At 36.9% G+C, this 25643-nt stretch overlaps 1 protein-coding gene across 3 annotated transcripts in view; it reads right to left on the reverse strand.

Moving 5' to 3' along the window:
* Window positions 1-25643, reverse strand: part of PTPRR (protein tyrosine phosphatase receptor type R) — a 348363-nt gene that overhangs the window by 80648 nt on the left and 242072 nt on the right. For all 3 annotated transcript variants that reach the window (XM_072655374.1, XM_072655375.1, XM_072655376.1), the window contains 2 exons: window positions 11271-11457; window positions 1729-1813 (listed from right to left, as the gene is read on the reverse strand). In XM_072655374.1, the coding sequence (XP_072511475.1) occupies window positions 1729-1813; window positions 11271-11457 (272 nt within the window). The remainder of the gene's footprint in view (window positions 1-1728; window positions 1814-11270; window positions 11458-25643) is intronic.

The raw sequence follows: 25643 nt of genomic DNA on the forward strand, positions 1-25643 counted from the left end.
GTACCGAGACTACCGACACTTTCAACAGAAAATCCATCATGTAAAACATCAGTTGTCACCACAGGTGCCCTAGATCAAGAGATCCACCCAATTCTGGGAATGGAAAAGCTGACACAGATGTCTAAAAGCACTAGTCTGATATCATCAGGACAGGAAACAGGGAAGGCTATCGTTTTTTTTAAAATAATTCACATCTTTTCCAAAACCTTTTTGAGGTCAAATGAGAATTTGGGGGCAACCTTACTATAGGATGAGACAGAAATTCAGCAGATTTTTTTCCCAAAATGATTCAGAGGATTTTCTCTAAAGAACCAATTCCATCCAATGCAGCATTTGATTTGCTTTTAACTGCTGCCAAGGGCTACTACAGAACGTCTTTCAACAAAGACCATAGTTCAGGTACCCAGACTGAGCCAAGTAGACTAGCTAAAGATATATTTCAGGTAAATGAAGTTAATGAAGCATTTCTAGCTTCACCAAAAATGAAAAGGCAAAGACAGACTTTGTTTCTCCGTGGTCCCCATTAGCAAGGATGCTGTAATATTCTTCTTCTAAATCTTTGCTCTAGCGTCCTATTCCTCCATCCCAGGCAGACTTCAGCATCCTGGGTCACGGGGTGGGAGTGGGTGGAATTCAAATGACCATAGTATGAAAACTATTGTTTGACTGAGTAACCATTTTCCTAAAGTTCAAGAGACAAACTAAGAGAGGATGAAAAGTCTTAGGAATAAGGGACCTATTATTTCTTTTCCAGTGTTTTCAACCTGTCACATTTATGGCTTTGCTTAAACATTAATTTTATCTGTTATTTGTTCAACGAGGAAATTCTTATTTCTATGGTTATCTGGTCTTGATAAAGTCTTCTTAACAGAAATGAAGAGTAGTCCAGCATAGGATGTCAGAACTAGAAAGATACATAGAAGACCACTCATTTTATTAATTTAAAAAACAATTTGATTGCTACATTTTGGTTTTGCATCAAAGTAGTTTTCCCCTTAATTTTCCCTCCTCTGCAGGGGTAACTAGGTGGTGCAGTGGATAGAGTACCAATGCAAGAGTCAGGAGGACCTGAGTTCAAATCTCACCTCAGACACTTGACACTCACTAGCTGTATGACCTTGGGCAAGTCACTTAACCCCAATTGCCTCATCCTGGATCATCTCCAGTCATCCTGATGAAAATCTGGTCAATGGATTCAGATGGCTCAGGAGGAGAAAGTGAGGCTGGTGACTTGCACAGCCCTCCCTCACTCAAATAAAGTCAAGTGCAAGTCATGCCATTATTTCTCTGATGGCATGGTCTTCTTCAGCAATGAAGGACAAGGACACCTCCCCCACAACTAAATATTCTCTAAACACTCTCTCGTAATTAGAGTAATAAATAAATGAAATAAAAAGAAATGAAACATTTAAACTAAACTGATGGAATAATAATATCTGCTGGTATGTATACCACATTTAGCTTCCATAGTCACCTATTTCTCTAATGACTAGAGGGAATCTTAATGATATTAGTTAATGGCATAAGTTACTGGAATGAGTTTTCTGAGGCCAGGATTTACTCATGAATTTTATAGATGAGGTTACTGGAACTTAGAAAGGTTAAATGATTTATTCATCAAAAATGTTAAAAAATTAAGAGGTTTATTTTAAAATGTATATTCTGAGTATATTATTAGATGGAACATGTAACACTTACAAACTATGAGAAACAGAAAAAAAAACTCACTTGGCAAAATGGTTTTGTAGCGGTTTTTAGTTCCATGACGTGGAATATCAATTTCTTTGGGATCCACGAAGTTCATTGGTATTTCCTACAAAGAATAAATTGTACTAGATTAGTGTACCCAATAAGCCTATATTAGGGGACCTTCATGAGGGCATATCTGCTGGATGAAATTATCTTTGTATTTCCTCATTCACTCTCCTTTCAATGCCATCAGCTACTAAGTCTTGATGGTGCAATCTCAGCAATATAAAACATATCCAGGACTACAGCAAAAAGTGTTATCTCAGGGCACCAAAATTTAAAGCATGCACATTAACATATGCCTTCCTTTAGCAGCTAGAAATACTTGGTTACTTACTAGAAACTTTGGTGGCAGGAATAATTCGTTAAAATAAGAAGCTACAGGTTTCTGGGCATCGTTAATAAAACCTATCTATCAGCCAGTATAGTAATTAATTTCCTTTCTTGATTGAATAAATTTGTCTAAGATATTTCTTGTACTGTTTCCACAAAACAAATGGCTAAGTTGTTTCAAGGGCACCTTTCAGACCTATGGCTCCCACTTACTTCCCCATTCACCAAAATTTATTACTTTTCTCTCTCCCCAAAATGACCACTTTAGTACTGATCCTTTTCTGGACTGACCTGCTCCTGCAATAATCTCTTAAAAGATCTTTCTGTTTCTTTTCTCCCTTCCTTTCAAACTCCTTCTCATACTGTAAATAATGATTGTTTCTGTTCTGGTCCGAAATTCTGAAGGTCTTCCCCTCCCAAATTGATTCTTTTGGGAAGACAAACTAGACCATCTTTTGCCTTAATTTTTGCTTAGTCTTTACTCATTGTCTTAGACAAAGTAAGACCTGGAAAGAGCTTAAAAAGGCCAATGTCTCCCACTATACCTGGTGCAATCATCAGTTGTCTTGACTTATGTCTTGCCACTGGTCTCAGATGATTCTGGAAGAGTGAGGTTGAATGACTGTTCGCAGCCCTGCCTCACTTAAATCCAATTCCTCTTGATGTCATTGGTCTTATTGGAGAACAGAGAATGAGCAACCATCTCCTACTGCTACCAGATTTACCTCTCATATATAGATCTGTTTATATTACTCTGCTTAGAAACAAACAAAAACCCCTGCATCTCAATGAGTCTTTATTACCTAGTGAGTACAAAGTTTTTAGTTTGACATTCAAAGCCTTCCAAAATCTGATACCATGACATTCTTTTTTTTAAACCCACTTAATCTCATACTATTCTCTTCCATGAATGCTCTAGCTTTTCTTGTATATACCTCATAGTTTCTCACCTCCATGCCTTTGCTGGCTCTGAAATAATTCAGTTGTATAGTACTTTAAACTTTATACTTTCCTTATAAACCTGGAATGTAAGGAATGCAAGTCGTATCATCCTCAGAAATCTCGGGACATTTTGCCGCCTGCCCAGCTAAACACACCCTTCATCAGACCGGAGGCCATACCCTTCTCCCTAAGTGATTTAGCACACTCATCTTTGATGATACCTTGGGACTGAGCTTGATGGAAGAGTGAGTGGCAGCAGACTCACCTCCCTCTCTCCTTCCCATCTTTTGCTCTAGGAATAAAGCAAATCATTCCCGGCAATATAATGATCCAAGCCCCTCTGAAGGACTCATGATGAAAAATGTGATCTATCCCCAGAGAAAGAACTGATAGAATCTGAATACTGATCAAAGAATTCTTTTTTTTTTTCACTTTATTTTTCTTGGGTTTTCATTTTGGCCTGTTTTTTCTTTTGCAATGTGACTAATGTGGAAACATGACTATACAAGTATAACCTATATCAAATTGCTTGCCTTCTCAGGGCAGGGTGGGGAGTGAGGGAGAGAATTTGCAATTCAAGTTGAATAACAAATGTTGAGACTTATTTTTATATGTAATTGGGGAAAGATAAAATACTAGAAAAGAAAAGGAATAGAGCAAATCATTGCTTCCCTTGCTTCTAGAGAGGGGAGGAGAGTGTAGGAATTGGCTGTCCTGTGTTTCCAGACCCCATTCCTGTGAATCTCTTTACTCCCTTATATGATTTTTAGAATGTAAATTAGAATTAGAATGTATGTTATTATCAGAATTCCTTGAGGGCAAGGGATGTCTCATCCCTTTTTGTAACCCTAGTGCCAACACAGTATCTGACATATAATACTTAATAAAGTATTTAATAAATGCCTTTTCATTCATTCGTCTCCATTTTATGGATTTTAAAGATCAATCAATCAACATGTATTTATTAGATATGTCTGGAACTGTGCTGAGAGTGGTTGTGTTCATCCTTTGTTGCCGAAGAAGACCATGCCATCAGAGAAATGATGACATGACTTGCACTTGACTTTGTTTTGGGTAGGGGAGGGCTGTGCAAGGTCACCAGCTTCATTTCTCCTGTAGTCATCTGAATCCAGTGACCAGATATTCATCAGGATGACTGAAGTTGACCCAGGATACATTGGGAGACCTTGGCCCCTAAAGAAAGGTGAAGCCAATCCCTTTCCTCAAGGAGCTTATATTCAAATGGAGGAGATAACACTACATTCAAGGTACACATAGAGAAAACATAACATCACCTTAGAAGGAAAGACAGGGGTCATTATCCTACTTATGTCATGGACCACTTTGGTTGTCTGGTGAAGCTAGGGACCCCTTCTCAGCATCATTTTTTTAACTGAAGGAATGCTAAATGTCAGAAGCTAATGAAAATAAAGAAGCAACCCCTCCCTCCTTCCCATAACAGAGGAGGTGAGAAACAGCAAGTTGGCATTTGAACTGAGTCTAGGAGGAAGCCAGGGATTCTAGAAAGGCAAAAGTGAAAAAGGAAAGCATTCCAGTCATGAGGGACTGCCAGGACAAAGGCATGAGAAAGACAGCAGAGAAAGTGTCATGAGTGTCATGGGTATAGAACGCCAAATAGACCAGATCGACTGTGTTCAAGAGTTCTTAGAGAGGTAAAGAAGCCTAGAGAGGTAGGAAGGGGTCAAGTTCAGAAGAGTTTCAATGTCAATCAAAGAACATTGTATTTGACACTGGAGGAAATAGGAAGGATGAGGAATCTGAAGCAGAAAGAGCCTAAGTTAAGACTATACATCAAATGTCATACCTGGAACTCAGATTCAGATTTTTAGTCTGTAAAGTCAATAATTCTTCCATTATCCCAAGTTATCTCCATGATCTTATGATCCATGACCATTGAATTCCTATGGTTCAGTCATATCAGTTGTGTCTGACTCTTCATGATCGCATTTGGGGTTTTCTTGGCATAGATATTGGAGTGGCTCATCATTTTCTTCTCTAGCTCACTTTACAGATGAGAAAACTGAGGCAAATAGGGCAAAGTGACTTGCTCAGGGTCACACAACTAGTAAGTGTGTGAGGTCAGATTTGAACTCAGAAAGATGAGTCTTCCTAACTCTGGGCCTGTGCCATCTAGCTACACCTTGAATTCCTATTCATCCTTTAAAGCCCAGTTGAAACATCACTTCCTTTATGAAGTCTTCCTTGATTGCCCCTTGTAATAATAATTCTTCCTCCTTATACTATTGTTTTTACATCTAAAGTTTTTGTGGATATCTTTTGTGTTTGCATTACTTTAATTTCCAAACACAATCCTCCTTCCTTATTCATTGAACTATCCCCTGCAAAGGATAAAAATAGAAAGTAAGGAGTATTTCAGCAAAAGTAACCAACATTTCATCTGAGTCTCAAAGTATCAGTGATATTTCCCAATTAACAAGCATGTATTAAATACTTACTATGCTCCAGTTATATTCTACACAAAAAATAAAGAACAAAAAAGAATAGGAAAAGGGAAGAAAGGGTATTTTTTTCATCTCTTATTCAGGGCCAACTTGAGTACTTTTCTAGTGCTTCTTTAAAATATATCATCCATTTTTTAGCTATTTTATAGAGATGAAGTATGATTGAGTGGCGATAGCATTAGACTTCTCATCAGAGCACCAGAGTTTCAATTCATTTTTTATCACTTAGTACCTGCGTGACCTTGGGGCAAATCATTTAATTTCCTCTGCCTCAGTTTCTTCATCCATAAAATGAAAAAATGGGATTATGTGGCTTTTCACATCCTTTCTGATTCTAGATTAATAATCCTACAACCTCTGATCTTTTTGTATGTGTTAGATTTCCCTACTAAATGTAATTCATGAAGGATGGGACAAGGTCTTATCTAAACTTTGGATCACTCCCACCTCCTTGGCACAGAGTTTTGTACACTGTGTTTGTTGAATCCAGTTGAGTTGAATTGAATTGAGATTACAGCTATCCTGGAGATGAAAGTCATTTAAAAAAAAAGAAGAAAAAAAAAACACAGACTCTTATTCTTTAGTATGTTAACACCCATCTTGTACATAAACATATCAAGAACTAGTGGATGGGACAATGTCCAAGAAATACTACTACTAAGTTAACAAGAGAATGTGTCTTCATGAGGTTATTAGATAGGTTAAAGAACATCCTTACAAAGGAAAAATGAGAAGGAGTTTTGTTAAATGGTAAGGAGCCAGATTTGAAAATTTTCCTGGGTCTCCTACATAAGTGCGTTCTTGAAAACTATGGATATTTTACTGAAGGTTTAAATACCTTTATGTAATGTGTAATCAAATCTAGGAATAGAAGTTCTCCTATGAGGATGGACTCTATTTGCCTAAAATTAATTATGTACTTATTAGGGCTGCTCAGTCCTCAACAACTTGTTGATATATGATAAAAAGTAAATGACTTTTATTTCAGATGTGAATGAGCTGGTGTTCTATTAAGAATATCAGAAAGGGAAGTTCCATTCAAAATCATGACAAAATCAATAAAATTTCTCAAAGTCAGTTTATCAAGACACATTGAATATCTGCATAAAAATGATCCTTCCATTCATTGTTCATAGGTGGATGACTCCAATATAATAAAAATCATGATAGCATTACACCAATCAAATGATCAAAAGGATCTTTTAGAGAGTTAGGTTGAATTTCTAGGTAGAAAATTTGTTCGGAGGAACAAATCATTTAGAATCTCAAGACAAGGGGGATCTTGGTGGCACAGTGGATAGAGTACTGGCCCTGAAGGCAGGAGGTACTGACTTCAAATCTGGCCTCAGACACTTGACATTGACTACCTACATGATCCTGGGCAAGTCACTTAACCCAGATTGACTTGCCAAAAAAATAATGCCAAGTCAAGAGCAGGAAAAAAGTAGCAATGAAAGCAGAATAGCACTTTTAGACCTTAAATTACAAAGTAAAACAGTAATCCTCAAAATTTTTAGTACTAGTTAAAATTTATTAAAAGTAAATCAGTGGAGCAGATAAATTAAGGAAGAATCAGAAACAACTGAATTTAATAACTTAGTGTTTGATTAACTCAAGAATATAAATTACTTGAGGAAGAATTCTCTTGTTGACAAGAACTACTGAGAACATTGCAAAGCAGTTTGGCAGAACTCAAGTTCATACTAAGATCTTATACCATATACTATATACAATAACCTCAAAATAAATACAGGATCTGACCATTAAAGGTCATAGCATTTTTTTAATTAGAAGAGAACCCAACCAGGTATCTTTCACAATTATCTCCTGAGTGAGAATTCTTAACCAAATATGGGATAGAGACAATCACAAATGACATGATAGGTTTTGATGCCTCAATATTAAAAACATTTTGCAGAAAAATAATACATCTTGTATAAGAAGGGAAGCAATGATTGAGGAGGAAAAACTTCATCAAATGTCCATGATAAAGGTCTGATACCCAAGAATTACTGTGAACTAACAAATGATTTTGTTAACTGGACCTCACTGAAGACATAAACAGTTTTTAAAATAAATATCACAACCTGTCAATAACCATATGAAATATTGTTCAAAAACCTAACAATGAAAATGTAATAAAAACCCTCATTTTATCATACACTCAATAAAATGATAAAGATGATAAAACATGTTAATAATAATTGTTGGGAGGAATGTACAAAGATATGCACATTAGCACATTATTTGAGGTGTGAATAATTAGTCCAACCATTCTAGAAAGCAATCTAGAAATATACTAATAAAGTGACAAGAATATCCATATCTTTTGACTCTCAGAGATCCAAGGAAGGCCCTGTATACATCAAAATATTTATAGTAGCACTTTTTTCATAGTAGCAAACAACTAGAAACAAATGGATAATTATCAACTGGAGAATGGCTAAACAAATTATAGTACTGGAATGAAATGGAATGTTAGTGTGTTGTAAGAAAAAATGAAATAAGGAGAACTGGGGACATAACATAACCAAAGAACTCAACATTGTAAATAGAACCAGTAGAATAATAAAACCACTAAAGTGAAATGCTTTGAAATATTACAATATCAAAGCTTGGTTCTGAAGAGGGGATTTGGGAATATGCTTCTTTTCTTTCTTCACTGATTTGGGGGACCATGGGTATGGAAGACTGAATAGAAGGTTGATGTTAGCCAGTGTGTTGGTCAATTGTGCTGAAATGTTTTTTATTCTCTTTTTTTAGTGTTTGTTGTAAGAGTTGGCTACCTGAAAAGGGGAGGAGGGAGGATATATTAGGTAAAAGTGAAAGACTGCATTAATAATAATTTTAAAAAGAAAAATTTCATTGCCCAGGTATTCCCATTATTGCAAGCAGACCTTATAATTCTAGCTCTGAGGGTCAATTACACGTAGACCCACCAAATAGGAGCATGTATATTCTGTAAGAATTATTTCTCCTTCATCCCTCTCTTCAAGTGAACTCTCCTTTAAATAAATGACATAACTTTCAAGTGATCTGAGAAAAAGCAGCTAGTGAACAAAATTTATATATCAATATCTTACCTAAAAGTTGGTGGATGTAGCAAAGTTTGTAGATGAAGCAGGGATAGGAGGGGAGAGACAATAATTAAAAGCTTTCAAAAGGACGCAAATAATCTTTTAGGATATGTGAAATGAAAGAAAGAAAGATAGTGGGATAGAGACAGCTGATTCTGAAGTCAAGGAGACCTATGTTCACATCGTGACTTTCAACCGTGGAGGTGCCAGCCTAAGCAAATCAATAAATCACTCAGTGACTATAAGTTACAAAACAATTATCAATCTGAATTAATAAATAGAATTTCCTCATAAGGAGTTCCCTATACAAACATAATTATAGTTTTAAAACCAAAATATGTTTAATAGTTTAATGTAAGATTTGGTTAAAAAAAGACTTCCATATGAACAGGCAATTTTCAGAAGAAGAAATTAAAGATATCTATAATCATATGAAAAAATGCTCTAAATCACTATTGATTAGGGAGATGCAAATCAAAACAACTCTGAGCTACCACATCACACCTATAAGATTGGCAAACATGACAGAACAAGAAAATGATAAATGCTGGAGAGGATGTGGGAGAGTTGGAACACTAATTCATTGTTGGTGGAGTTGCGAACGCATCCAACCAATCTGGAGAGCAATTTGGAACTATGCCCAAAGGGCTACAAAAATGTGCATACCCTTTGACCCAGCAATATCACTTCTAGGACTGTATCCCCAAGAGATCATAAAAATGGGAGAGGGTCCCACATGTACAAAAATATTTATAGCAGCACTCTATGTAGTTGCCAAAAACTGGAAGTCAAGGGGATGTCCATCAATTGGGGAATGGCTGAATAAATTATGGTATATGAATGTAATGGAGTACTATTGTGCCATAAGAAATGATGAACAAGAAGACTTCAGAGAGGCCTGGAAGGACTTATATGACCTGATGCTGAGTGAAAGGAGCAGAACCAGGAGAACTTTGTGCACAGCAACGACCACAGTGTGCGAGAGTTTTTTCTGGTAGACTTGGAATTTCGTAATAACGCAAGAACTTCTTAAAAAAAAAAATCCCAGTGGTGGTTCTCAAGGCAAAATGCCTTCCACACTCAGAGAAAGAAATATGGAAGTCATTCGCAGAATGTAGCAGATCAGGTTTGTGTATGTGTATGTTTTTGTGTATCATGTTTTGATTTGTTATATGATTTCTTCCATTTATTTTAGTTCGACTACATAGCATGACTATAGTGAAAATGTACTCAATAGGAAAGTATATGTAGAACCTATACAGAATTGTATGCAGTCGTGGGGAGGGAGGGGGGTAGTGGGGGGTAGGTGTAGGGGGGATAAAATCTCAATTGTATGGCAGTGATTGTTAAACATTGAAAAATAAAAAAAAAATTAAAAAAAAGGCTTCCATGCAAATCAGCAATGACTATAACTTCTGAGTTCCATGGTAATTAAAATGGTTTATTGATTTGTCCCACAATTTTTATTTTTATGTCCTCTTTACTATATAAAAACTATGTCAACAGTCTAAGTAGAATATTAAATGAAACAAAAAATTGTGATCTCTCTCATTTCATTATTTCAAAAGAATGAGATGTGAAACAATTCATTTGAATTGTCCCCCATGTTTAGTCAGTCTGCAAACTGGTGAAAAGTCAAATTTTGTTATGAGGATGAGACTTTGGACTAACAAAAATAAAACATTGGGAAGAAATTGAAAATTTTGGCATTTTTCCCTTTTATTATCTTAGATATAACAGAGAAAATATTGAATTAGTCAATGCCTAGAGGAAAAAAATTAAAATATGCATGGAATTGTCAATAGAAGTAGAACTATATTTAGAATAGCTTGTTCTATTTATTTAAATTCTTTAGCTAGACCTATTTAGCTCTATCAAACATTTCCCTGATAATGGATCTGACCACAGAATAGTAGAGTAAGTCCATTATTAGATATTCCATAATAATGTCAATTTCATGCGCCAGGTAGACATGATTTTAAAAAGCATGCTAATTTGAGATGTGTATTGATATAAAACATGGAGAATGAGTTCCCTAAACATACTCCGCCATGGGCAGAAACACACCTTTCCTGACTTTGTGCCACAAACATCCTGTAAGCTCTGTCACAGACATGCCAGAGAGATTAGAGAAGGGCACAAATTAAGTTTCTGAGGTTGCAGCTTTCATTAACCTCATGAGACAGCATTAGCAATATTATCCAAGTCTTTTGATCCATTCTATGCCTGAAGATGTCTAGTCTCTTTCTGTGTAGCCCCATGTATAAGACTTTCTCCAGAGAAACACATAACATGAGGGAACACAAACACAGACACAGGATAAGCACCTAGGTAACCAGACTCCCCAGAGGTGCATGGCTCAGCCACACGGAAGTCTCAGTTGGCTGTCTTGCTCTTTCTCCTGACAACACAGTCAGTTTTACTAGTTTGAGGGACAGTTTAGGAGCTTGCACTGACTTTGATTTCATAGGCTAGCTATAGGCAGTCTTAGAGAGGGCTTAAGATCTGGGTTCCCTTGGGAGTATGGGCAACATCTGTTGCCTTCCCATTCCATAGATAAAATTGCCTTGCCTTCTTGATTGTGGGAGAACACAGTCTCAAGTTCAGTGTCACACCCTTTCCTCCCCAGACACACATATTTGTCTAATGTAGATAAACACCTTTGAAATAAGGGGAAAAGACTCACCATGAATTCAGTCTGGAGTAAATGGGAACTTGCCATGGTGTCCCTCAGTTGTGACCTTGTGAGAACCCGACTGGCCGATTGCAGGTACTCCATTGCTACTTTCTCCCGTGGGGTTGGCACAGTCACAAAAGGCTCAATGTTCCCCAAACCACTCATGTCCAAAGTAAGAGAAACATTGGATCCTCGTCTGCATTGGAAAATAGTTTGATTCTGCATTAGCAAAATTACTTAAAATAAGTAATTACTTTAAAATATTTAACTCCTTAAAGAAGAATTTGGTGACTTTTCTCCTGTGGTTCAAAATTTGACTATGGCAGCCAAACACAATTCCTTCACAGTAACATAGTTACACTTACTGGGATGAGATTGTTTTAATACTTTGAATACCTGTAGTATCATCTATGTGGATACTGTATACACAAACATAGATCACAACCTCTCTAAAACTTTGAAGATGGTCTTTAAGAATTGATATTGCTGAAAAATGGATTACCCTGGGCAGAATGGGGGATAAATCTCTTCAGACTTCATTGATTGGATATGGTGGGGGGAGTGGTGGTGGAAAAATCGAGAGCTGAAGATGATTTCAATATTGTGAGCCTTGTTGATTGTCAATCTTTGAATGGTCATAGAGAAGGGTAGAAGTACTGCAGGATTAGGTATAGTCAACTACCCCAATTTTCAGTAAAGAGAAGAAAATGGAATGTGTGAATTCTAGGCCAGGGAACTTGGCTTCTGATTCCTGGAAAAATTAGGGCATATTATTAAAAGGATGACTAGTAAACATCTAAAGAAGTAATAATCATAAGGAACCAGCATGTCATGACCAATAACAGATCATATCAGAATTAGCTTCATATACCTTTTTGGCCACTAGATTGGTAGATAAGGAGAATTAAGTAGATCGAGTTTGTCTATATTTCAATTAAAGCATCTCACATGCTATTCTTGTGGCAAAATCATACAGATTTGGGCTTGACGATTATACAGGCAGATGGATTAAGGACTGGTTAAATAGGTGGACCTGAAGAGTAATCATCAATGGTTGAATATCTGTTTGGAAGGAAGTCTCCAGTGGAGTACCCCACAGATCTGTGCTTAGTCCCTCTTACTGTTTAACACTAATTTATGACTGAGATAAAGGCATAGATATTTGGGGACGACACAAAGCTGAAAGGAATAGCTAACATGTTAAATAGTAGGGTTGGGATACCCCCAAAAGTCTCAAATATCTAATTTTGGTTTGAATGTAATTAAAAAATTTAATATTTTAGGTAAATGGATAAAAAAATCTTAAGTATCTGATTTTAGGTTGAATATAACAAAGAGAATTTAATATTTTAGCTAAATCTTTTTTCCATTACAAAAGAAGAATTGGTCAGTTTTTCTCCTGTGGGTCTAAATTTGACTACAGTAGCCAAACACAATTCCTTCACAGGAACCTACTAGCACATATTAGAGCTTGTTTAAACTTGGGCTCGAGAATCAACTTCACAAATATTTTTTCAAAAAATAAAGAGGCCTGTCTAGACAGAAATTCATGTGAAAAGTTGAAATGGAGTTTTAGATAATTACAAACTCAATCCAATCCAATTTGAAATAGTAGCTGAAAATAAAACAAAACAAACCTAGCACAATCTTAACCTTCACAAGACCATGGCTAGATTTCAGGATTAGAGAGATGGTAATCCTATTGAACTCTGCCGTAGTCAGAACAAACTTTAAATTCTATGTTCACTTCTAGTTGCCACATTTTAGAAACCTCATTGATAAGCTAGAGTAGAAGCATAAGTAGCAATTTTGACACCTTGGGCAAGTAACACAAATTGTATTAGAGGTGAGCAGTTAGAAACCATGACCTTAAAGCATCTTCATATTTCATGATAGGGGAATAATATGGGAAGTAATTAAGATAAATTCACTTGAATGAGAGCAGGAATTAGTTACTATCATGGCTCCCAGCTGCTTATTTTGAATAACCCTCTATTTTAATGAATTATTCTTGGTAACAAATTATCTCTTTATTAAAAATTAAAAAGATTAATCCTCTTCATAACTTAGGGAAGTTAATGTACACAGCAGAGTTCCCTTTTCTTTATTGTCCCCAGGTCTTTAACAGATTAATGCTGGATATCAAGCAGGAGGGTCATAACATTTCTGAGTAGTGACAAAACCCAAACGTCACTACTGAATGCGTACACTTTTCCTCACTGAAGACCATGGCATGGTTTCTACTGGTTGTTGGGTGTGTTCCATACTAAGGAAGTCTGAAACTATGTGGCAGCTGTTGCTGTGGAAATGGGAAAATAAAGAGCTCTCTAGGGACTGGAGAAATGCATCACAACCAAGAAATATAAATAAAATAGCTGTTTTCCAGGTCTCTGAACCAAGGATTGGCAGCAAATTATAGTATGGCAGAGGTGTATCTCATCCTATAAAACGTATACTTGTGTCAGTGTTAGAATGTTGAAAAAGAATTTGCAGTTTTCAATCCTTTGAACATATGTGGGGTAAGGTAAAACTATATAGTTGTACATTTTTCTTATTGTGAATAATGGAAATATACATTAAATAAATTATCTTAAATATATATATTATATATATACAAATGCTGAATACATTAGATTGTTTTTCGAGTATATCTGATTTATTCTGCACATTTGTGTATGTAGAAATCCTTGACTTGATTGTCATCAAAACCACTATAAAAAATATCCCTGCTATCAGAAAAGAAAGATATTATGAAGCAGGCCAAAATGTTTTCGTCTTCTTGGGCAATGGAAAACCTGGGATTTCTGGTGGATGGTTTTGATTAAAGGGAAAGAAATGTCATTGGTCCTTCTACTTTAATATGAACTCTTGTCTGGCATTAGGAATGATGGGAACAAGGGTTGAGAAAGGAAGAATTGGTTTGATGAAAAACAACAGCCAGGCATCTATGTCCATTCAGGTGGCTTTCTCAATTCTCTGAGTATTTTTATTACCTTAAATCTTATGCTCTGGAGCCCAATTCATTCTTTTAGTGCAGAAAGAAATCACTGAAGCAGCAATTTACAATATGGTCTTGTAACTGGAAAGAGTCACTGTTAATTTGTTGGAATAGAGGACATTGTGGGTAGCTGAGCAATGATTCTGCTGGTGACTGTCAAGGGTGGAATGTGGTTGCGATAACATTTCTTCCAGCTCGGAATCTCTGATCCTATGAACTTGCTTGTTTATATAGCCAAAATGATTTCTTATGACGCTTACTTGACCTTGGCCTCTAACTCCCTTCCTCACCCCTAATGTTGTTTTCAACAAGTCCCCCAATCCCAATTTATTCTTTTTATACTTATTTCTTCTCATTTGTCTACATTCTCCATCCTCTAATTGTGCATTAACTAGCCATTTGGTATTAAGTTATGACTACAGCTTTGAACTTACCATCATTTCTCTGCTAAATACTGCGGACTTTTGGGAATTTTCTAAATACCGCATCATGAGAGGCACCCTTTGCACCCTGTTCTCATGACTGGTGTGCTATACAGTAATGTCTTCTGGAGACCAGCAAAGAAAGCATGCGGTCTGGTAATTTAATTATTAGTCATCATTCTGATTGGGCCGCTAGGTAGCACAGTGGACAGACTGCCAGGCCTGGAGTCAGGAAGATCTGAGTTCAAAGTTGACCTCAGACACTTACTAGCTGTGTAAGTCACTTAACCTCGATTGCCTCAGTTTCCCCATCTGTAAAAGGAACTGGAGAAGGAAGTGGCAAATCATTCCAGTACCTTTGCCAAGAAAACCCAAAAGGGGTTATGAAGAGTCAGACATGACTAAAATGATTCAATAAGAACAAAAATAATTCTGACTATAATAGCTTTTATTACCATTGCGAAACTGAGGGAAGAAGTGTTCTCATAAGTTCTCATGAATACAGGTATGAAACAAAGCATACAACCTGAATAATTCTTAGAATGGTATGGCACACATCCCAAGTATCCTGCCCAATTGAGTTTGTTAGGAAAATAGTATATAGATACATATCATCATCTTTTTCTCCATTTGATATCATGTTCAAGCCTTTAAAACCAACACAACAAAGGCTCATTATATGATCCTATGTGTGAGACACTGTGCAAAGTGCCTTCCTTCCGTAGAAACAGAGAAGTCTGGACAAAAGTTTAGGGGGAAGGTAATGAGTTCACTATTGGACAGACTACCTTTAGGTACAAATGGCAATGCTTGACAAATGATGAAAATCTTGGACTGAATGTCAAAGAAGATTCTGGGACTGGACACATGGTACTGACCATCATCTGCAAAGGATTTATTGCCGAAAAAGTGGGAGGAAATAAGATCATGGAGCTGAGGGAGAGGAGAGAGGAAAAACAGAAGACCAAGGTCAGAACCTTTTGGGAAGTCCACATTTTGAGATCAGAAGGAATAATGAACCAGTAAAAGAGATGAGTAGGGATAAAATTGCAAAAAAGTGCAAGTTAGGATTGGGGGACTTGTTGATAATAACATTAGGAGCAGAGACTAAGGTCAAGTAGGTGACATAAGAAATCTTTTCAGCTACATAATTTTTCAATAATTTTAGCCAGAGACTTGTAAGTAGGATTTATTCTAGGGATAAGAATTAGACCAGTGATTTCTGGGTAACGAAATTCTCTTTACTGATGCAGATTGCTACCTTCTCTACAATTTACATCTTAGAAAATTGCCTAGAGCAGTGATGTCAAACTCAAACAGAAAGGGGACAGGAAGCTGTACTGCATATTTGCTTAGAATCCATATATTAGCAATATCTATATTCTATTACATGTATATTTATTTTGTTAAATATTTCCCAATTATATCTTAACCTGATTCAGGCACTCTTCAGGAATTTTGTCTTTTCTCCTTTGAAAGCCTTCATGTTTGACACTTTCATATGATGATGGAGAGGGTAAGCTACTTGCCTAGGGTCACACAATAAGTATGTGTAATGTGTCACAGATGAGACTTGAACCCAGGTTTTCCTAATTTTGAGATCAGTTCTCTAGCAACTATGCCTCCCATGCCAGGAGTTTATGTCTGGGACAAATTCAGGTGATAAGGGTAAAGTGGGCAAGTCAGAAGCCTTTTGAACTGGGTGTACAATCCTGCCTGAGAGAGGGGTCTAAACACAAAGAGTTTGGACTTCCTCACAGGGTTTAGGAAAGGGAAGATGGGTCCAAAGAGAGGGGTAATGAGACCTTTGGTATGATAGCCTGGGGACATTTTCATGAATGTTGGTTTCCTGGGTCAAATTCAAGCTTACTCCGTACTAGTCATGATTAATTTTGGGGAATCCTGTTCAGAAGGATGGGAAAATTAAGCAATGTAGAAGATTATAAACATAGCAAATGTCACAGATTACATGTCATAGCATTTTATTTAAATAGAGCCAATTTCCCAATATTAAGTCTATAAAAACATTGTTTGCTGGTAAAAAAGAAAAAAGAGAAAAAGAATAGCCTTTGCCTCGTGGCAAAGTACAGCTAAAATTTTGTATTTTTTTCTTTGTTTTTTACTATTGTCCTGTCAGTCACCAATGGTGAAAGAGCTGTTTTTCTTCTAACAAAAGACTGAAATGACATCAGCTCTAATTTTAACTTTCAATTTTTAGTTTTTCCTAGTTGAGAGAATTAGTTCAGAAACTGCAAGACTGGAGAAACATTACTAATGGTAACTTGAATTGAGGCATTCTTTCTGAAGTGGGCGAGTTTTTTTTTTTATTCCAACCTCACAGAAAGTAGCAGCTGACAAAAAATGTCATCAAATGGCGTGCGCTAGCAGCTGATACCAAGGATTGCAATCCAATCACGATGGCTTTTCTTTCCCTTTAAGCAATCATTGGGAACACTAATTTCAGGAAATATTTGTCTGGAAGTGTTGAGAAATAACACAATATAAGGCATATATTTAACTTAGAGGTGACCACACTTGGTGGACAGCGTCAGTCAGTTGGTCAATTGGTTAATCAACAGCCAGTTGGAAACTATTTATTAAATAACTATTATGTATCAGACACTGGGCTACATATTATGGGAATACAAAGAAAAGGAAAAATAATCCTTCCTTCACTGAACTTACATCGTGATGGAAGAGACAACCTGTAAAGAGAGGTGTCAAACTCGTGGTCCCACAGAACTCCTGAGTAAGTCTGGAACCAGATGAAAATTTAATTGGGAAATGTTTTAAAAAATGACAAAATGCAACATAGATAATGATAATTTGTGGTTTTTTAAGTCAATATGTGACCTGCAGGGATGCATTTCCATTTGAGTTTGATACCAATGATATACAACTAAGTATATGCAAAATATATACAGAGCAGATGGAAGGAAATCAAAGAAAGAAAGACACTAGCAGTAACTGTCCCTTCCCCCTTTTCCCTCCCTCCTACTCTTCCCCTTCCCCATTTACCTTAGGCAAGTCATTTGCTCTCTATGTAGATCAGGCAACTACCTATGAGTTATTCCTATACTGGAGTTCCCCATGCTAACAAAATCACAGAACCTTTGAATATTCACATGTATTTAACTTGGATACTTCAAATGTGGTGCATATGGTTATAATAACCTAAAGTGTAAGGCTTTTTAAAATGTCACATGAAGTTTCATATTCCAAAACATATGTCATCTGAAAATATGCAATTTCAGCCTCTCCAAATATCTTTCTTATTGTATTTCCTGCCTATATTCTTGGAATTATATCCTGAAATCCTTATGTAAATGAATCTGCTCCTTAGGAGAAATACTAATTTTTGCATTTTTCAAGGACTTGTAAAATGCATTTTCTTTTGCATTTGCTACGATAAAGCATATGAAATAAAGTCATGGGAATGATTTTGAACAAACAGACCAGAAACCAAATATCTGAGTGGAGTGACTCTTTGTGTCATCACTGAGAAGATAGTACGTTTCTTTCAACCATGTAGTAATAGTTCAAAGCTTTCTGGGAGACCTTTCTTTAGGCACTGCTTTCAGAAATGGTGGATGAACCACATAAAAGACACAATCTCAACAGTACATAATTGTACCTTATTTTGAGTAGGGCCCAGTATTGAATAGGAGGAAGGGAGCAGAGTGGATTGTCTGGTAAACAGCATGATGCTTTTAATTACAACAAGATTCTAGTTGGAACACAGGGTCACTTTTTTTTTCTTGATGTCTGATTTGGACAATTAGAGCTGCCCAAAAGTGGTATAGGCTGCCCTCCTTAGAGGTCTTCAACAGGAGTAAAGCCAACCACTTGATGGGTATGTTGTAAAAGAGATTCCATCTGGGTAAACTAGATGGTCTCTAAGATCCTTAAGCCTGGCACATTCTTTTATTCTAGTGGCACCAATATTCTTTTGGTGAGGTTGAATGGATACAAGTCATGGAATACTGAAGCATCTGAAGAATTAGAGTAATAATCACTGCTCCTGTCTTTCTCTCTTCATATATACCGAGAGTAGATCTAAGAGGAGCAGATAGAGAGTCAGACAGATTCAGGAAGATAGAGGTTTGAATTATGTCTCTGATAAGAATTATATCTTGGATACATACTGGCTGTATTACCCAACATGAGTCACTAAAGCTCCCTCAAGCCCCCGTTTTGTAGAAGAGTCTCTTACTGACCCAATCAACCTTTCTAGCTGCAATCAAAGACATTGTACTTTCAGGTAGCTGAGCTCTTCCCTCCATCTGAGGATCTTACAGGACTTGAATGCAGTCCATTGGAAAAGAGAAATCCAACGAGCTCATTGAGCTGTAGTTGTCTTGAGGCTTAAATGAATGAAATAGTACTTTGTAAACCTAAATGCACTATAGAGATCTCAGTTGCAACTATTCAGTGAGAATTTCTTATTCTCCCCCATGCATATTGGGTGGCTACAGTCAGAGAAAGAATCCCTTCCCTTCCCTTCCCTTCCCTTCCCTTCCCTTCCCTTCCCTTCCCTTCCCTTCCCTTCCCTTCTCTTTCCTTTCCCTTCCTTTCCTCTCTTCCCTCCTGTGCTGCCACCTTCTTTACCTCCTCCCCCTCCTTCTTTCTCCTCTTCCTCTTTCCTCCTTCTCTTCCTCTCTTCCCTCCTTCTCTTTTTCCTTTCCCTCATCTTTCTTATCCTTCTCCTCCTCCTTCTTTTCTCTCTGCCTCTCTATCTCTGTCTCTCTCAACTTTTTCTTTCTTGCTTCAGACAGGAAGAAAATTGAGGGGCATTGGGCATGGCTGACCGCTCAATTCCTGGAATGCAAAACAGTACAGTGAAAAGGGTAATGGATTTGGAGTCAGTACCTTGGTTTGAATTCTGACTCATCCTTTTACTACTTCTATGAACCTGGGCAAGTCATTTAACACTCCCCTTGTACCTCAGTTTCTTCATCTGTGAAATGAGGGGGTTTGACAAGATATCCTATAAGACTCCTTCTATCATTAATACTCCATTAGGGGATGACCTAATTTCTCTGGGCAACTCTAGTGTCACATTGGCAGGAATGCTCTACTAGCCCTAAAAGAAGAATTATCCCTGCTCCCAAGGTGACTGATCATAAGAGCAACATCCATTAGTCTGGATATGCATGTACTGGTGTATCTTTAAAAAAACCCCACCAAAATGAGTCACATGTCAAATATGGTCTTATAAATTCATTAGAAGAATCTAGAAATCATTCTCATCAACTTTTGATAAGCATTATTTTTTAAATGTGCATTTTATCGTCAAATAAATTCTGTGTCTAACTGAAAACTCTGAGTCCAGAGCTTCATCTGTCATTCTGTCATCCAGCAAGTTAAGTCAGATTTCTAAGTCATCAAATAGGTCACATCCAGGGCTACTTTTGCCCTAAAATGAACTTGGTCAGAATTAGGAAAATCTGCTGTCTTCCAAGTTTTCCCCAACTGTTTATCCAAGATCAGTCATTTCTTTAAATATACACTTCACTGTTTGTTCAGAGCCCATTTCAAATGGTACCACCCTGTATCCCATTCCTGTGCTTTAGTTGGTTTAAATTCTTTGAGGATAAAGGATGGCCATTGACCTTTGCGAGTCGCTGCCCTTTCACCTTGAAATTTCAGAGAAGGGAGTGACTTCCTTTTGGCATGGTGGGGTCCAATGAGCTTGTTGGGTTTCTCTTATGCCAGGGATTGCACTGAAAGTCCTGTCAACTCCCCAAGTGGAAGGAAGACATCAATTAGGTGGAAGAGACACATTGGCTGTGATTACAGCTAGAAAGGTTGATTGGATCACCAAGATCACATTTCTGCCAGTAGAAGTATAACAATAGAATTCTTTCTCTAGCATATTTGCCAATGATTTGTACCATTCATAATCATACATCTTACCCCTAAAAGCCAAATGAACTAATTGTGAAAATAATCTTGCAAATAGCCATTTAACCAAGACAAGCAATGATTCACACTACACAAATAGCATTCTGATTTGGAATACAGGTTCTATTAACTTCATTGTGTTCAAGTAGATTGTTGTGCTTAGTGAGGTGATTCTGTAATCATCTCCCACCATTTCTGTTCATAAGATTTTGTAAAGAAGTCTTCAGTCTAAATCAGAATTGCCTTTGGTTGCCATATCCAAGTCAAATGAGATTCCTTGGGAAATAACAATGACCCTCTCATTATTGCTCTCAAGCAAAGAATCAAATGAGGAGCAGAGCATTCACTAATGTATTTACTCATTGAGGATCTCCAGTGTCATATCCAAATTCCATAGCAAGGTGCTTGAGAGACTCCTATTTTTAGATGACATTGTGCTGATAGTATCATGCCTCTGAACTTTGCAGGGTCTCCTAAATATGATTCATAATTACTTAAAGGAGTTTAATCTAACTATCCATGCAGAAAAAAAGAGGATGATGAATGTCTGTCGTCCAGCCTACAATATAATATAGTTGGATGGATAGCTTATGGAGCTCATCCATCAATACACATAGATTAGACATATAAGGCAAATAGAAAATGAGCTGGGCAAGAAATGAACACGAAGAGGAGATTAGACTGAATTTCCTTGGGGAAACTGTGCATTTTTTAGTGTCCCTCAAGTACTTCCATGAAACAAACTAAATTTTTCAGCATAGATATTTTTTCTGAAGATGTATAGCTTCAAGTCATGGAATGTTACAGACTCCAAAGAAATGAAATTAAGGATTACCCAAAGGAAATGGAAAGGCACAGAGTGGGCATGAGCAGTATGCAAGGAAATGCATATACTAGAGAAGTGGTGGAAAAGAGAAGTATATTTAAAGAAAAGAATGAATCAATTGTATATAGTGAGAGTAAGAGGTAATTGATATACACGCTAAATAGCCCATTGGTATCCATCTAGTGCCAAGAGAAAGAGAAGACCTTCAGTCATATTGGATGGGTCCCTTTTCTGGATTTATGAGAGGACATGGACAAAAACTGAACAAGAGGGACGGGCATCGATTGGTTGTTCTCTTTATCATCAGAGGAAATGCCTATATTGATGAGATCGTAGGTCTATGGGAATGTGAAAGAGCAGACTGTGCAGGTGGGGAGATAGCACATATAGCTAGAGATGGAGTCACTCAGAAAAGCAGGCATACAGAGACACACAGAGGAAAAAAAAGAGACTGGTAGAGAATGAGACACACAGAGAGGTAGAGGTATGTGTGTGTGTGTGTGTGTGTGTGTGTGTGTGTGTGTGTGTGTGTGTGAAGTTTTGGACCCATTTCCAAAGATGAAACAGAATCTATTATTTAAAAGAAACTTTTAGTCTGCTCTAGGAAATATAACCCTTTTGTTCTCCCACAGATAAGAAAAACACATAAGGCAAATCATAAAATCTACAGTATCATTATTTTTCAACTTAATAAAAAGGAAAGGAAAAAAGGAAAAAAAAACATCAGAATAGTGTCTACATTGTTTTCAATAAAAATTGAATCATTGGGTATAGAACTTAAGTTACATGTACCATTTGAAATGGTAAATGAGTCCAATAAAGGAGTATAAATGATCAAACTGAAATTGTTAACTCTATGACTCCATAGCACACATTGAAGTAGAGATCTGGCAATTATTTGGTTAATTTGGTTTCAGTAGATGGCCAAAGTGCCCTTTTAAGCCTTAATTACTCAATCTACCTATTACAATCAAATACTTTGGATGCCTGCCAGATAGCCACTTTGTTCTCTGCTGTGTAGACATAATCTATGCCATTGATTTATTTTATTTCAAAGAAGGCTTATCCTTGCATCGTTCAGATATCTATTTCCCATGTACATCAAGATTAGCTCATCATTCAGCTGAAAGTACTCTCTCCAAAGTTACTGATGATCTCTCAAATGACAAATCTAAGAGCCTCTCCTCAATCCTTATCTTTCTTGACCTCTTTGAAGTTTTTGACATAGTCAATCACCCTCTTTTTCTTGGACACTTTTTTATTTCTAGATTTTCATGACACTTCTCCACTAGTTCTTCTACATGTCTGACTACTCATTCTCAGTCTCCTTTACTGGATGGTCATCCAGATCATGTCCATTAACTGTGAGGGTCCCCCAAGGATCTGTCCTGGTCTCTCTTTTCTTTTCCCTCTTTTCCCTTTATTTGGTGATCTAATCATCTCTTGTGAATTCAGCCATCATTTCCATAATACTATGCTCAGATTTGTTTAGCCTTAAGCTCTCTCCCGACTGCCAGTTTCATACCTCCAACTGCCCATTGATGATCTCAAACTGGAATGTTTTGTAGACATATTTCTATGTCCTAAACTGAACTCATTATCTTTCTCTTTCAAACCCTCCCCTCTTCCTAACTTCCCTATTACCATAGGTACTACATCCTCCTGGTCATCCAGTCTTGACATCTAAATGTCATCCCTACCTTCTTACTCTCTCTCTACTCCCATATCTAACCAGCTGCCACATCCTTTCAAATTTTCTTAATCCCTCTTGTATATGCACCCTTCTTTTCTCTGACATTGTCACCACCTTGGTGCAGGTCATCATCATCTAAATCCTTGACTATCGCACTAGCCTGTTTATGTCTTTGTCTCAACTCTATCTTGGCTCCAGTATATCGTCCACTCAGGTATCAAACTGATCTTCTAAAGTGCAAATCTGGCTGTGTTACTTCCCTTGTCCCTCACCCCCTAATTTAATTAATTCTAGAGGCTCCCTATTGCCTCTAGGATCAAATCTAAATCTTCTATTTGGTTGTTAAAACCCTCTATAACTTGGCTTCTTCCTCCTTTTCCAGTCTTGTTACACATTCCCCTCTCCACCCCAGCCCCACCTACTTTGTGATATCACCTTCCTCAATGTTTCTCACAAAAGACACTTCATCTCTCAACTCTCAGTGTTTTCCCTGGCTGTTTCTCATACCTGGAACTCATATTTCCCTCTTTGTATTTACCTCCTGGCCTCTTTGGCTTCCTTCAAGCCTCAGCTGGTGTCTCATATTGAACAAGAAATCTTTCTCAGTTTCCCTTAATCTAAGCACCTTCTGAGATAATCCCTACAGATCCTGTCTGTAGCTACTTGTTTGCATATTGTCTCCCCTCCTTCAGCCCTAAATTATGAGCTTCTTGAAAGTAAGGACTATCTTTTGGCTTTTCTGCCCCCAGAATTTAGCACAGTGCTTGGCACATAGTAGTCATTTAATAAATGCTAGTTAAATGAACAAGGTGAAAAGTCAGTTTTCTCTGCTCTATAAGACATGATCAATTCAGTTTTACTGATCTGTCATCTCGCCTGTTTGAACACCTAGTTTATTAGGATTGTAGATGTCTACAACGCCTCAATCAGGGCAGAAAATTTAGAAATACTCTAGGCAGGCTAGTGTATCTTCACACACAGAGCAAGATATCTCCCCACCAGTGGAAGCCTCTTAAACTTTCAAAGGATATAATGAGTCTAGAGCTGAAAGGCACCTTGGAAGTTCTCTAATCCAAGCCCTTCATTTTACAGATGAGGAAACCAGGACCCAGAGAGATCACAGATAGTCACCTTTAGAGTTGTGAGTCTTCTGAATCTCAGCCAGTGTGGTTTCTATTACACCATACTACCTTGTCCATAACAACGAAGACTTCTTGATGATTTCTGATTAAACCTTATCGGTACTTAGTGCATGATACTATAGCAATGTATGGTCCTTAAATTTGTAATACCTTATTTTCACCATCATCATTTAGTTGCTATGCATTAAAGATCACTCAAATAAGCATGAGAAGGATAGCACAGATAGGAATCGGCACTTGCTATATGCTCACCAGATAACCCAATAACAATTATTGTGGGACTCAGAAAACTTGTCATCCAAACAGCTTCTATAATTTCAAAGAGAAAACTAGGAAAAGCAAATAAACAACTTCTAGAGCAGATCATTCCAGGGATAGTCTTATGAAGGGTTTAATAAATGTTTGTTGACTGACTGATGGACGGACTGAGGTATGAGGAAACAGAGAAAAAGACTATGATATCATGCTTAATTTCTTTCTCCAGCTGCTCACGTCAACTATAGTTCTGTGAATGACTTAGTTATTTGTCAGGAAACCTCTTCTTCATTCTATCAACAGAAGGCTTCTTCAGTTTCTCAAGAAAACCTCTAAACTTTGGGCTGGTCAGTAACAACATCCCTTTTAAATTTCAGATGATATCTCCAGGGCGTATTTATTTCATGATCCCACAAGGAAAAATAAAAACAACCACAAAGACTATTTTTTATCATTTTTTCCCATAACAGCAAAATATTACACTAGAATAATGTTTAAAACTTACTCTATTATCTAAACAATTAAATGATCATATGTTATTCAAACTGACACCAGTATTCTGAAAAATAATTATTTATGATGATAGGAGAGAATTCAAAAGGCATCCTAATGAGCCAAACTACTGGAAAACACTAATAAGAAAAGACATGGTGGAACAAAATTGACCTAATTTTCCATTCCTTCTGTTTCTGTTTATTTCTTCCACGTGTGAGATTTGTAGGTATATGAAGGGAAATAAGAATGAAGGCCACAGAGGTTTATTTGTGGAGAATGATAAAATGTTTGCACAGGAAAGAAATATTCAATGGTCCATCTGCAGTCTCTTTATTAACTGGAAAACAACAAAGCATTAGAATTGATGCTTTCTTTAAGTACTACACAATTATAAGAGATGCCTGATTATAGTACCTAGTTGATAGTTTTACACAGAATGTAATAAATAATATAAATAAATGATACACATATATATTGTATTGCATATATGATGAATATATAATAAATGGCATAATAAAACTTCGGAATGAAGGGGCTCCTTAGTAGATTTTGACAAGAAGATCCAACAGCACCATAGGATTGCAACTCAGAGCTAGAATGGACTTAAGAAGGATATTGAGTTCATTTTAATTTGAACTATTTCAGAA

Source organism: Notamacropus eugenii, chromosome 3, assembly GCF_028372415.1.
Source record: "Notamacropus eugenii isolate mMacEug1 chromosome 3, mMacEug1.pri_v2, whole genome shotgun sequence".
Taxonomy (NCBI): Eukaryota; Metazoa; Chordata; class Mammalia; order Diprotodontia; family Macropodidae; genus Notamacropus; species Notamacropus eugenii.